The sequence below is a fragment of the Hypanus sabinus genome, chromosome 4 (genome assembly GCF_030144855.1).
Source record: "Hypanus sabinus isolate sHypSab1 chromosome 4, sHypSab1.hap1, whole genome shotgun sequence".
Taxonomy (NCBI): Eukaryota; Metazoa; Chordata; class Chondrichthyes; order Myliobatiformes; family Dasyatidae; genus Hypanus; species Hypanus sabinus.
This window is the reverse complement of record NC_082709.1, coordinates 98,261,215-98,274,758: the sequence shown is the minus strand read 5'-3', so window position 1 is coordinate 98,274,758 and position 13,544 is coordinate 98,261,215. Positions and strand designations below refer to the sequence as shown.

The 13,544-nt window shown below is 44.1% G+C and overlaps 1 protein-coding gene across 1 annotated transcript in view; it reads right to left on the bottom strand.

Annotated features, from left to right (window-relative positions):
- The window catches only part of LOC132393015 (phosphorylase b kinase regulatory subunit alpha, liver isoform-like), a 221,448-nt gene that overhangs the window by 112,552 nt on the left and 95,352 nt on the right, over positions 1-13,544 (bottom strand). The window contains exon 11 of the mRNA XM_059967706.1: positions 2,361-2,483. Within this exon, the coding sequence (XP_059823689.1) occupies positions 2,361-2,483 (123 nt within the window). The remainder of the gene's footprint in view (positions 1-2,360; positions 2,484-13,544) is intronic.

Sequence of the window (13,544 nt, the reverse complement as noted above, 5' to 3'; positions counted from 1 at the left end):
AAAACAACAAATGTCGTAACATGTGTCAATGACAATAAACTTGTCTGATCTGATCTGCTATCCCCCGTCATGTCTGATCTGATCTGATCTGGTATCCCTGTCATGTCTGATCTGATCTGATCTGGTATCTCTGTCATGTCTGATTTGATCTGCTATTCCCCTGATGTGTCTGATCTGATCGGATCTGCTATTCCCCTGACGTGTCTGATCTGATCTGATCTGATCTGGTATCTTGGTCATGTCTGATCTGATCTGCTATTCCCGATGTGTCTGATCTGATCAGATCTGGTATCCCTGTCATGTCTGATCTGATCTGCCATTCCCCTGTCATGTCTGATAGGATCTGCTATCCCTCTGTCATGTCTGATCTGATCTGATCTGGTATCCCCGTCATGTCTGATCTGCTATCCCTCTATCGGGTCTGATCTGATCTGATCTGGTATCCCCTGTCATGTCTGATCTGATCTAAACTGCTATTCTTCTGTCATGTCTGATCTGATCTGGTATCCCCCTCTGTCATGTTCAATTTGATCTGCTATCACCCTGTCATGTCTGATCTGATCTGGTATCCCCCTCTTGTCATGTCCAATCTGATCTGCTATCCCCGTCATGTCTGATCTGATCTGGTATCCCCCTCTTGTCATGTCCAATCTGATCTGCTATCCCCGTCATGTCTGATATGATCTGCTATTCCTCTGTCGGGTCTGATCTGATCTGATCTGGTATCCTCCTGTAGTGTCTGATCTGGTCTGACCTGCTATCACCCTCTGTCGCGTCTGAAGCACTTTTCCCCTGGAACATTAAGTTGTCAGTCCTGCATAATTCACCAGCTTGTGCTGCTTTCCTCTGAGAAGCCATTCGCCGCAGTATCGAAAACACTGTGCCTGAATGACAACAGGGGACTCGTGCACTTCCTGCTCTGTTTTTACTGCCACCCACCTCCTCTGTTGTTGCACAACCCACTAGCTAAACAGTTACTGCATTCCAAAAGCTCCACGGCATCAGCCAAATACCGAATGAACACAAATGGAAGCTCAGCCATTACCGCTGTCACACTGAAAAGACTGTAAGTGAAGAGAATGGTGTTGATAAAAATCAACAGGCAGTATACTGACTGACTGCTACCTTGCTGAGGCCTGGTGGCAACTCTCCGACACCTCCTCATACCTACCCCTCGAAGGGGTTCCCTCTCCGGCCATCATATCAGACCTCATCAACTCTGGAGAACTCCCATCCACTGGTACCAGACTTGTAGTCCCCTTACCCTGCACTGTCCCATTCTGCCCCCTACCCCCTACCACAAACCTGACTGTCCCAGTAGGCCTATTGCCTCTGCCCACTCCTGCCCCACTGAAGTTGTGTCCTCACTCCTCAACTCTGTTCAGTTCCCCCTTTGGTTCAATCTCTTCCCACCTACATCCGCAACAGTTCTCATGTTCTTAATCCCCTCAGTAATTTTCCATTCCCTGGCCTTGACGCCTCATTTCACCATGAGTGTCCAAACCCTATACACTTCATACCCCATTAAGGCCTTGAAACTCTTGCTCCTGTATCAGTGAAAGAACCAACCACCGCCAGTCTCCTCTGTCTGGCAGAAGTGGTCCTCACCTTCAACAATCTCTTTGTCTCCTCCCACTGTCTCTAGACTCAAAGGGCAGCCATGGGCACCTGCATGGGCCCCAGCCTGCCTCTTCGTTGGTTACATAGAATAATCCATGTTCCAAGTCTTCCCTGGTAATGTTCCCTAACTCTTCCTCCGCTACACTGACGACTGCATTGGAGCTGCTTCATGCACCCATGCTGAGCTCGTCAATTTCATCAACTTTACCTCCAACTTCCACCCTGCCCTTAAATTCACTTTGCCTATCCCCTCTCCCCTTTCTCCATCTCTGGAGACAAACTGTCACCAGACACCTTTTATAAACCTACCAATTCCCACAGCTATTATGACTATACCTTTTCCCAACCTGTCCAGTAAAAATGCCATTCCCTTTCCTTAGTTTCTTCATCCACTGCATTCCTGCATTGGGCATGAAATGGAGAGTGAAGGGAGGGTTTGCACCCAGTTAATCTGGTGGGTTTACTTGGCATTCCAGACTGGAGTAAGAAAATGTTATCAAGTCATTTGAAAGGCAAGCAGCACACTGCAGACTCAAGCAAATAATACATCACACTGGAATTTGCCAGAAAGAATTTCCCACAGCTTTTGATTCTAGAAACTACTATTAAAACCAAGTACCTAGAGCAGATTAGTGTAATTATAATAGAACAATACAGAATTATAATAATCGTGCACCGATTATATTTATCATTAAAATGTGCCTATCACATCACCAGTGAGTCCCCATGCCCCTTCCTACCTGCACCTTATCTTCTTTAAATACTCCGTCAATGAGGAGGTAAGTCCAGAACACGGGCCATTCACATTCAATGTTTTCAAACAACTGCAATTCAGCAGAATCATAGTGCAGCCTGTTTGGGTCCTGAGAATAGAGACAATCTTCAATTACAGAGACTTCATCATTGCTGTAAATTAACATGCAAAGTTATGATGTTCAAAGACAATGAAAACAGTACGAATTTTCAAGGATTAACAAAATACACATGTACAAAACTAGTGAGCACAAATTGAAGGTTAAGATTTAGAAGGGACCTTAAGGGCTACTTTTTCATGCACTGGAGAGTGAGTATATCGAATGATCTGTGGAGGAAGTGAGTATATTGAATGATCTGCCAGAGGGAGGGAGTATATTGAATGATCTGCCAGAGGGAGTGAGTATATTGAATGATCTGCCAGAGGGGGTGACTATATTGAATGATCTGCCAGAGGAAGTGCGTATATTAAAATGATCTGCAAGAGGAAGTGAGTATATTGAATGATGTGCCAGAGGGAGGGAGTATATTGAATGATCTGCCAGAGGGAGTGAGTATATTGAATGATCTGCCAGAGGAAGTGCGTATATTAAAATGATCTGCCAGAGGAAGTGAGTATATTGAATGATCTGCCAGGGGGAGGGAGTATATTGAATTATCTGCCAGAGGGAGGGAGTATATTGAATGATCTGCCAGAGGGAGTGGGTGTATTGAATGATCTGCCAGAGGGAGTGAGTATATTTAATGATCGGACAGAGGAAGTGCGTATATTAAAATGATCAGCCAGAGGAAGTGAGTATATTGAATGATCTGCCAGAGGGAGTGAGTATATTGAATGATCTGCCAGAGGGAGTGGGTGTATTGAGTGATCTGCCAGAGGGAGTGGGTGTATTGAATGATCTGACAGAGGAAGTGAATATATTAAAATGAACTGCCAGAGGAAGTGAGTATATTGAATGATCTGCCAGAGGAAGTGAGTATATTAAAATGATCTGCCAGAAGAAGTGAGTATATTGAATGATCTGCCACAGGAAGTGCGTATATTAAAATGATCTGCCAGAGGAAGTGAGTATATTGAATGACGTGCCAGAGGGAGGGAGTATATTGAATGATCTGCCAGAGGGAGTGAGTATATTGAATGATCTGCCAGAGGAAGTGCGTATATTAAAATGATCTGCCAGAGGAAGTGAGTATATTGAATGATCTGCCAGGGGGAGGGAGTATATTGAATTATCTGCCAGAGGGAGGGAGTATATTGAATGATCTGCCAGAGGGAGGGAGTATATTGAATGATCTGCCAGAGGGAGTGGGTGTATTGAATGATCTGCCAGAGGGAGTGAGTATATTTAATGATCGGACAGAGGAAGTGGGTGTATTGAGTGATCTGCCAGAGGGAGTGGGTGTATTGAATGATCTGACAGAGGAAGTGAGTATATTAAAATGAACTGCCAGAGGAAGTGAGTATATTGAATGATCTGCCAGAGGAAGTGAGTATATTAAAATGATCTGCCAGAAGAAGTGAGTATATTGAATGATCTACCAGAGGGAGTGAGTATATTGAATGATCTGCCAGAGGAAGTGCGTATATTAAAATGATCTGCCAGAGGAAGTGAGTATATTGAATGATCTGCCAGAGGGAGTGGGTGTATTGAGTGATCTGCCAGAGGGAGTGGGTGTATTGAATAATCTGCCAGAGGAAGTGAGTATATTGGATGATCTGCCAGAGAGAGTGAGTATATTGAATGATCTGCCAGAGGGAGTGGGTGTGTTGAATGATCAGAGAGAGGGAGTGAGTATATTGAATGATCTGCCAGAGGGGGTGAGTATATTGAATGATCTGCCAGAGGGGGTGAATATATTGAAAGATCTGCCAGAGGAAGTGCGTATATTAAAATGATCTGCCAGAGGAAGTGAGTATATTGAATGATGTGCCAGAGGGAGGGAGTATATTGAATGATCTGCCAGAGGGAGGGAGTATATTGAATGATCTGCCAGAGGGAGTGGGTGTATTGAATGATCAGAGAGAGGGAGTGAGTATATTGAATGATCTGCCAGAGGGGGTGAGTATATTGAATGATCTGCCAGAGGGGGTGAGTATATTGAATGATCTGCCAGAGGAAGTGCGTATATTGAATGATGTGCCAGAGGGAGGGAGTATATTGAATGATCTGCCAGAGGGAGGGAGTATATTGAATGATCTGCCAGAGGGAGGGAGTATATTGAATGATCTGCCAGAGGGAGGGAGTATATTGAATGATCTGCCAGAGGGAGTGCGTATATTAAAATGATCTGCCAGAGGAAGTGAGTATATTGAATGATCTGCCAGGGGGAGGGAGTATATTGAATGATCTGCCAGAGGGAGGGAGTATATTGAATGATCGGACAGAGGAAGTGCGTATATTAAAATGATCTGCCAGAGGAAGTGAGTATATTGAATGATCTGCCAGAGGGAGTGGGTGTATTGAGTGATCTGCCAGAGGGAGTGGGTGTATTGAATGCTCTGCCAGAGGGAGTGAGTATATTGGATGATCTGCCAGAGGGAGGGAGTGAGTATATTGAATGATCTGCCAGAGGAAGTGAGTATATTAAAATGATCTGCCAGAGGGAGGGAGTATATTGAATGATCGGACAGAGGAAGTGCGTATATTAAAATGATCTGCCAGAGGAAGTGAGTATATCGAATGATCTGCCAGAGGAAGTGAGTGTATTGAATGATCTGCCAGAGGGAATGGGTGTATTGAATGATCTGCCAGAGGAAGTGAGTGTATTGAATGATCTGCCAGAGGGAATGGGTGTATTCAATGATCTGCCAGAGGAAGTGAGTGTATTGAATGATCTGACAGAGGGAATGGGTGTATTCAATGATCTGCCAGAGGAAGTGAGTGTATTGAATGATCTGCCAGAGGGAATGGGTGTATTGAATGATCTGCCAGAGGGAGTGAGTATATTGAATGATCTGCCAGAGGAAGTGCGTGTATTGAATGATCTGCCAGAGGAAGTGAGTGTATTGAATGATTTGTCAGAGGGAGTGGGTGTATTGAATGATCTGCCAGAGGAAGTGAGTATATCGAATGATCTGCCAGAGGAAGTGAGTGTATTGAATGATCTGCCAGAGGGAATGGGTGTATTGAATGATCTGCCAGAGGAAGTGAGTGTATTGAATGATCTGCCAGAGGGAATGGGTGTATTCAATGATCTGCCAGAGGAAGTGAGTGTATTGAATGATCTGCCAGAGGGAATGGGTGTATTCAATGATCTGCCAGAGGAAGTGAGTGTATTGAATGATCTGCCAGAGGGAATGGGTGTATTGAATGATCTGCCAGAGGGAGTGAGTATATTGAATGATCTGCCAGAGGAAGTGCGTATATTAAAATGATCTGCCAGAGGAAGTGAGTATATTGAATGATCTGCCAGGGGGAGGGAGTATATTGAATTATCTGCCAGAGGGAGTGAGTATATTGAATGATCTGCCAGAGGAAGTGCGTATATTAAAATGATCTGCCAGAGGAAGTGAGTATATTGAATGATCTGCCAGGGGGAGGGAGTATATTGAATTATCTGCCAGAGGGAGGGAGTATATTGAATGATCTGCCAGAGGGAGGGAGTATATTGAATGATCTGCCAGAGGGAGTGGGTGTATTGAATCATCTGCCAGAGGGAGTGAGTATATTTAATGATCGGACAGAGGAAGTGCGTATATTAAAATGATCAGCCAGAGGAAGTGAGTATATTGAATGATCAGCCAGAGGGAGTGAGTATATTGAATGATCTGCCAGAGGGAGTGGGTGTATTGAGTGATTTGCCAGAGGGAGTGGGTGTATTGAATGATCTGACAGAGGAAGTGAGTATATTAAAATGAACTGCCAGAGGAAGTGAGTATATTGAATGATCTGCCAGAGGAAGTGAGTATATTAAAATGATCTGCCAGAAGAAGTGAGTATATTGAATGATCTACCAGAGGGAGTGAGTATATTGAATGATCTGCCAGAGGAAGTGCGTATATTAAAATGATCTGCCAGAGGAAGTGAGTATATTGAATGATCTGCCAGAGGGAGTGGGTGTATTGAGTGATCTGCCAGAGGGAGTGGGTGTATTGAATAATCTGCCAGAGGAAGTGAGTATATTGGATGATCTGCCAGAGAGAGTGAGTATATTGAATGATCTGCCAGAGGGAGTGGGTGTATTGAATGATCAGAGAGAGGGAGTGAGTATATTGAATGATCTGCCAGAGGGGGTGAGTATATTGAATGATCTGCCAGAGGGGGTGAGTATATTGAAAGATCTGCCAGAGGAAGTGCGTATATTAAAATGATCTGCCAGAGGAAGTGAGTATATTGAATGATGTGCCAGAGGGAGGGAGTATATTGAATGATCTGCCAGAGGGAGTATATTGAATGATCTGCCAGAGGGAGTGGGTGTATTGAATGATCAGAGAGAGGGAGTGAGTATATTGAATGATCTGCCAGAGGGGGTGAGTATATTGAATGATCTGCCAGAGGGAGTGAGTATATTGAATGATCTGCCAGAGGAAGTGCGTATATTAAAATGATCTGCCAGAGGAAGTGAGTATATTGAATGATCTGCCAGAGGGAGTGAGTATATTGAATGATCTGACAGAGGGAGTGGGTGTATTGTGTGATCTGCCAGAGGGAGTGGGTGTATTGAATGCTCTGCCAGAGGGAGTGAGTATATTGGATGATCTGCCAGAGGGAGGGAGTGAGTATATTGAATGATCTGCCAGAGGAAGTGAGTATATTAAAATGATCTGCCAGAGGGAGGGAGTATATTGAATGATCGGACAGAGGAAGTGCGTATATTAAAATGATCTGCCAGAGGAAGTGAGTATATCGAATGATCTGCCAGAGGAAGTGAGTGTATTGAATGATCTGCCAGAGGGAATGGGTGTATTGAATGATCTGCCAGAGGAAGTGAGTGTATTGAATGATCTGCCAGAGGGAATGGGTGTATTCAATGATCTGCCAGAGGAAGTGAGTGTATTGAATGATCTGACAGAGGGAATGGGTGTATTCAATGATCTGCCAGAGGAAGTGAGTGTATTGAATGATCTGCCAGAGGGAATGGGTGTATTGAATGATCTGCCAGAGGGAGTGAGTATATTGAATGATCTGCCAGAGGAAGTGCGTGTATTGAATGATCTGCCAGAGGAAGTGAGTGTATTGAATGATTTGTCAGAGGGAGTGGGTGTATTGAATGATCTGCCAGAGGAAGTGAGTATATCGAATGATCTGCCAGAGGAAGTGAGTGTATTGAATGATCTGCCAGAGGGAATGGGTGTATTGAATGATCTGCCAGAGGAAGTGAGTGTATTGAATGATCTGCCAGAGGGAATGGGTGTATTCAATGATCTGCCAGAGGAAGTGAGTGTATTGAATGATCTGCCAGAGGGAATGGGTGTATTCAATGATCTGCCAGAGGAAGTGAGTGTATTGAATGATCTGCCAGAGGGAATGGGTGTATTGAATGATCTGCCAGAGGGAGTGAGTATATTGAATGATCTGCCAGAGGAAGTGCGTATATTAAAATGATCTGCCAGAGGAAGTGAGTATATTGAATGATCTGCCAGGGGGAGGGAGTATATTGAATTATCTGCCAGAGGGAGTGAGTATATTGAATGATCTGCCAGAGGAAGTGCGTATATTAAAATGATCTGCCAGAGGAAGTGAGTATATTGAATGATCTGCCAGGGGGAGGGAGTATATTGAATTATCTGCCAGAGGGAGGGAGTATATTGAATGATCTGCCAGAGGGAGGGAGTATATTGAATGATCTGCCAGAGGGAGTGGGTGTATTGAATCATCTGCCAGAGGGAGTGAGTATATTTAATGATCGGACAGAGGAAGTGCGTATATTAAAATGATCAGCCAGAGGAAGTGAGTATATTGAATGATCAGCCAGAGGGAGTGAGTATATTGAATGATCTGCCAGAGGGAGTGGGTGTATTGAGTGATTTGCCAGAGGGAGTGGGTGTATTGAATGATCTGACAGAGGAAGTGAGTATATTAAAATGAACTGCCAGAGGAAGTGAGTATATTGAATGATCTGCCAGAGGAAGTGAGTATATTAAAATGATCTGCCAGAAGAAGTGAGTATATTGAATGATCTACCAGAGGGAGTGAGTATATTAAAATGATCTGCCAGAGGAAGTGAGTATATTGAATGATCTGCCAGAGGGAGTGGGTGTATTGAGTGATCTGCCAGAGGGAGTGGGTGTATTGAATAATCTGCCAGAGGAAGTGAGTATATTGGATGATCTGCCAGAGAGAGTGAGTATATTGAATGATCTGCCAGAGGGAGTGGGTGTATTGAATGATCAGAGAGAGGGAGTGAGTATATTGAATGATCTGCCAGAGGGGGTGAGTATATTGAATGATCTGCCAGAGGGGGTGAGTATATTGAAAGATCTGCCAGAGGAAGTGCGTATATTAAAATGATCTGCCAGAGGAAGTGAGTATATTGAATGATGTGCCAGAGGGAGGGAGTATATTGAATGATCTGCCAGAGGGAGTATATTGAATGATCTGCCAGAGGGAGTGGGTGTATTGAATGATCAGAGAGAGGGAGTGAGTATATTGAATGATCTGCCAGAGGGGGTGAGTATATTGAATGATCTGCCAGAGGGGGTGAGTATATTGAATGATCTGCCAGAGGAAGTGCGTATATTGAATGATGTGCCAGAGGGAGGGAGTATATTGAATGATCTGCCAGAGGGAGGGAGTATATTGAATGATCTGCCAGAGGGAGGGAGTATATTGAATGATCTGCCAGAGGGAGGGAGTATATTGAATGATCTGCCAGAGGGAGTGCGTATATTAAAATGATCTGCCAGAGGAAGTGAGTATATTGAATGATCTGCCAGGGGGAGGGAGTATATTGAATGATCTGCCAGAGGGAGGGAGTATATTGAATGATCGGACAGAGGAAGTGCGTATATTAAAATGATCTGCCAGAGGAAGTGAGTATATTGAATGATCTGCCAGAGGGAGTGAGTATATTGAATGATCTGACAGAGGGAGTGGGTGTATTGAGTGATCTGCCAGAGGGAGTGGGTGTATTGAATGCTCTGCCAGAGGGAGTGAGTATATTGGATGATCTGCCAGAGGGAGGGAGTGAGTATATTGAATGATCTGCCAGAGGAAGTGAGTATATTAAAATGATCTGCCAGAGGGAGGGAGTATATTGAATGATCGGACAGAGGAAGTGCGTATATTAAAATGATCTGCCAGAGGAAGTGAGTATATCGAATGATCTGCCAGAGGAAGTGAGTGTATTGAATGATCTGCCAGAGGGAATGGGTGTATTGAATGATCTGCCAGAGGAAGTGAGTGTATTGAATGATCTGCCAGAGGGAATGGGTGTATTCAATGATCTGCCAGAGGAAGTGAGTGTATTGAATGATCTGACAGAGGGAATGGGTGTATTCAATGATCTGCCAGAGGAAGTGAGTGTATTGAATGATCTGCCAGAGGGAATGGGTGTATTGAATGATCTGCCAGAGGGAGTGAGTATATTGAATGATCTGCCAGAGGAAGTGCGTGTATTGAATGATCTGCCAGAGGAAGTGAGTGTATTGAATGATTTGTCAGAGGGAGTGGGTGTATTGAATGATCTGCCAGAGGAAGTGAGTATATCGAATGATCTGCCAGAGGAAGTGAGTGTATTGAATGATCTGCCAGAGGGAATGGGTGTATTGAATGATCTGCCAGAGGAAGTGAGTGTATAGAATGATCTGCCAGAGGGAATGGGTGTATTCAATGATCTGCCAGAGGAAGTGAGTGTATTGAATGATCTGCCAGAGGGAATGGGTGTATTCAATGATCTGCCAGAGGAAGTGAGTGTATTGAATGATCTGCCAGAGGGAATGGGTGTATTGAATGATCTGCCAGAGGGAGTGAGTATATTGAATGATCTGCCAGAGGAAGTGCGTATATTAAAATGATCTGCCAGAGGAAGTGAGTATATTGAATGATCTGCCAGGGGGAGGGAGTATATTGAATTATCTGCCAGAGGGAGTGAGTATATTGAATGATCTGCCAGAGGAAGTGCGTATATTAAAATGATCTGCCAGAGGAAGTGAGTATATTGAATGATCTGCCAGGGGGAGGGAGTATATTGAATTATCTGCCAGAGGGAGGGAGTATATTGAATGATCTGCCAGAGGGAGGGAGTATATTGAATGATCTGCCAGAGGGAGTGGGTGTATTGAATCATCTGCCAGAGGGAGTGAGTATATTTAATGATCGGACAGAGGAAGTGCGTATATTAAAATGATCAGCCAGAGGAAGTGAGTATATTGAATGATCAGCCAGAGGGAGTGAGTATATTGAATGATCTGCCAGAGGGAGTGGGTGTATTGAGTGATTTGCCAGAGGGAGTGGGTGTATTGAATGATCTGACAGAGGAAGTGAGTATATTAAAATGAACTGCCAGAGGAAGTGAGTATATTGAATGATCTGCCAGAGGAAGTGAGTATATTAAAATGATCTGCCAGAAGAAGTGAGTATACTGAATGATCTGCCAGAGGGAGTGAGTATATTGGATGATCTGCCAGAGGGAGTGAGTATATTGAATGATCTACCAGAGGGAGTGTGTGTATTGAATAATCTGACAGAGGAAGTGAGTATATTGAATGATCTGCCAGAGGGAGTGGGTGTATTGAGTGATCTGCCAGAGGGAGTGGGTGTATTGAATAATCTGTCAGAGGAAGTGAGTATATTGGATGATCTGCCAGAGGGAGTGAGTATATTGAATGATCTGCCAGAGGGAGTGGGTGTATTGAATGATCAGACAGAGGGAGTGAGTATATTGAATGATCTGCCAGAGGGGGTGAGTATATTGAATGATCTGCCAGAGGGGGTGAGTATATTGAATGATCTGCCAGAGGAAGTGCATATATTAAAATGATCTGCCAGAGGAAGTGAGTATATTGTATGATGTGCCAGAGGGAGGGAGTATATTGAATGATCTGCCAGAGGGAGTGCGTATATTAAAATGATCTGCCAGAGAAAGTGAGTATATTGAATGATCTGCCAGGGGGAGGGAGTATATTGAATGATCTGCCAGAGGGAGGGAGTATATTGAATGATCTGCCAGAGGGAGTGGGTGTATTGAGTGATCTGCCAGAAGGAGTGGGTGTATTGAATGATCTGCCAGAGGGAGTGAGTATATTGGATGATCTGCCAGAGGGAGGGAGTGAGTATATTGAATGATCTGCCAGAGGAAGTGAGTATATTAAAATAATCTGCCAGAGGAAGTGAGTATATTGAATGATCTGCCAGAGGGAGTGGGTGTATTGAGTGATCTGCCAGAGGGAGTGGGTGTATTGAATGATCTGCCAGAGGAAGTGAGTGAGTATATCAAAATGATCTGCCAGAGGAAGTGAGTATATTGAATGATCTGCCAGAGGGAGTGAGTATATTGGATGATCTGCCAGAGGGAGGGAGTGAGTATATTGAATGATCTGCCAGAGCGAGTGTGTGTATTGAATAATCTGACAGAGGAAGTGAGTATATTGAATGATCTGCCAGAGGAAGTGCGTATATTAAAATGATCTGCCAGAGGAAGTGAGTATATTGAATGATCTGCCAGAGGGAGTGGGTGTATTGAGTGATCTGCCAGAGGGAGTGGGTGTATTGAATGATCTGCCAGAGGAAGTGAGTAAGTATATCAAAATGATCTGCCAGAGGAAGTGAGTATATTGAATGATCTGCCAGAGGGACTGAGTATATTGAATGGTCTGCCAGAGGGAGTGGGTGTATTGTATGATCTGCCAGAGGGAGTGAGTATATTGAATAGTCTGCCAGAGGGACTGAGTATATTGAATGGTCTGCCAGAGGGACTGAGTATATTGAATGGTCTGCCAGAGGGACTGAGTATATTGAATGGTCTGCCAGAGGGAATGGGTGTATTGAATGACCTGCCAGAGGAAGTGAGTGTATTGAATGATCTGCCAGAGGGAATGGGTGTATTCAATGATCTGCCAGAGGAAGTGAGTGTATTGAATGATCTGCCAGAGGGAATGGGTGTATTCAATGATCTGCCAGAGGAAGTGAGTGTATTGAATGATCGGCCAGAGGGAATGGGTGTATTGAATGATCTGCCAGAGGGAGTGAGTATATTGAATGATCTGCCAGAGGAAGTGAGTATATTGAATGATCTGCCAGAGGAAGTGAGTATATTGAATGATCTGCCAGAGGAAGTGAGTGTATTGAATGATCTGCCAGAGGAAGTGAGTGTATTGAATGATTTGTCAGAGGGAGTGGGTGTATTCAATGATCTGCCAGAGGAAGTGAGTATATCGAATGATCTGCCAGAGGAAGTGAGTGTATTGAATGATCTGCCAGAGGGAATGGGTGTATTCAATGATCTGTCAGAGGAAGTGAGTGTATTGAATGATCTGCCAGAGGGAGTGAGTATATTGAATGATCTGCCAGAGGAAGTGAGTATATTAAAATGATCTGCCAGAGGAAGTGAGTATATTGAATGATCTGCCAGGGGGAGGGAGTATATTGAATGATCTGCCAGAGGGAGGGAGTATATTGAATGATCTGCCAGAGGGAGTGGGTGTATTGAATGATCTGCCAGAGGGAGTGAGTATATTTAATGATCGGACAGAGGAAGTGCGTATATTAAAATGATCTGCCAGAGGAAGTGAGTATATTGAATGATCTGCCAGAGGGAATGAGTATATTGAATGATCTGCCAGAGGGAGTGGGTGTATTGAGTGATCTGCCAGAGGGAGTGGGTGTATTGAATGATCTGCCAGAGGGAGTGAGTATATTGGGTGATCTGCCAGAGGGAGGGAGTGAGTATATTGAATGATCTGCCAGAGGAAGTGAGTATATTAAAATGATCTGCCAGAGGAAGTGAGTATATTAAATGATCTGCCACAGGGAGTGGGTGTATTGAGTGATCTGCCAGAGGGAGTGGGTGTATTGAATGATCAGAGAGAGGGAGTGAGTATATTGAATGATCTGCCAGAGGGGGTGAGTATATTGAATGATCTGCCAGAGGGGGTGAGTATATTGAATGATCTGCCAGAGGAAGTGCGTATATTGAATGATGTGCCAGAGGGAGGGAGTATATTGAATGATCTGCCAGAGGGAGGGAGTATATTGAATGATCTGCCAGAGGGAGGGAGTATATTGAATGAT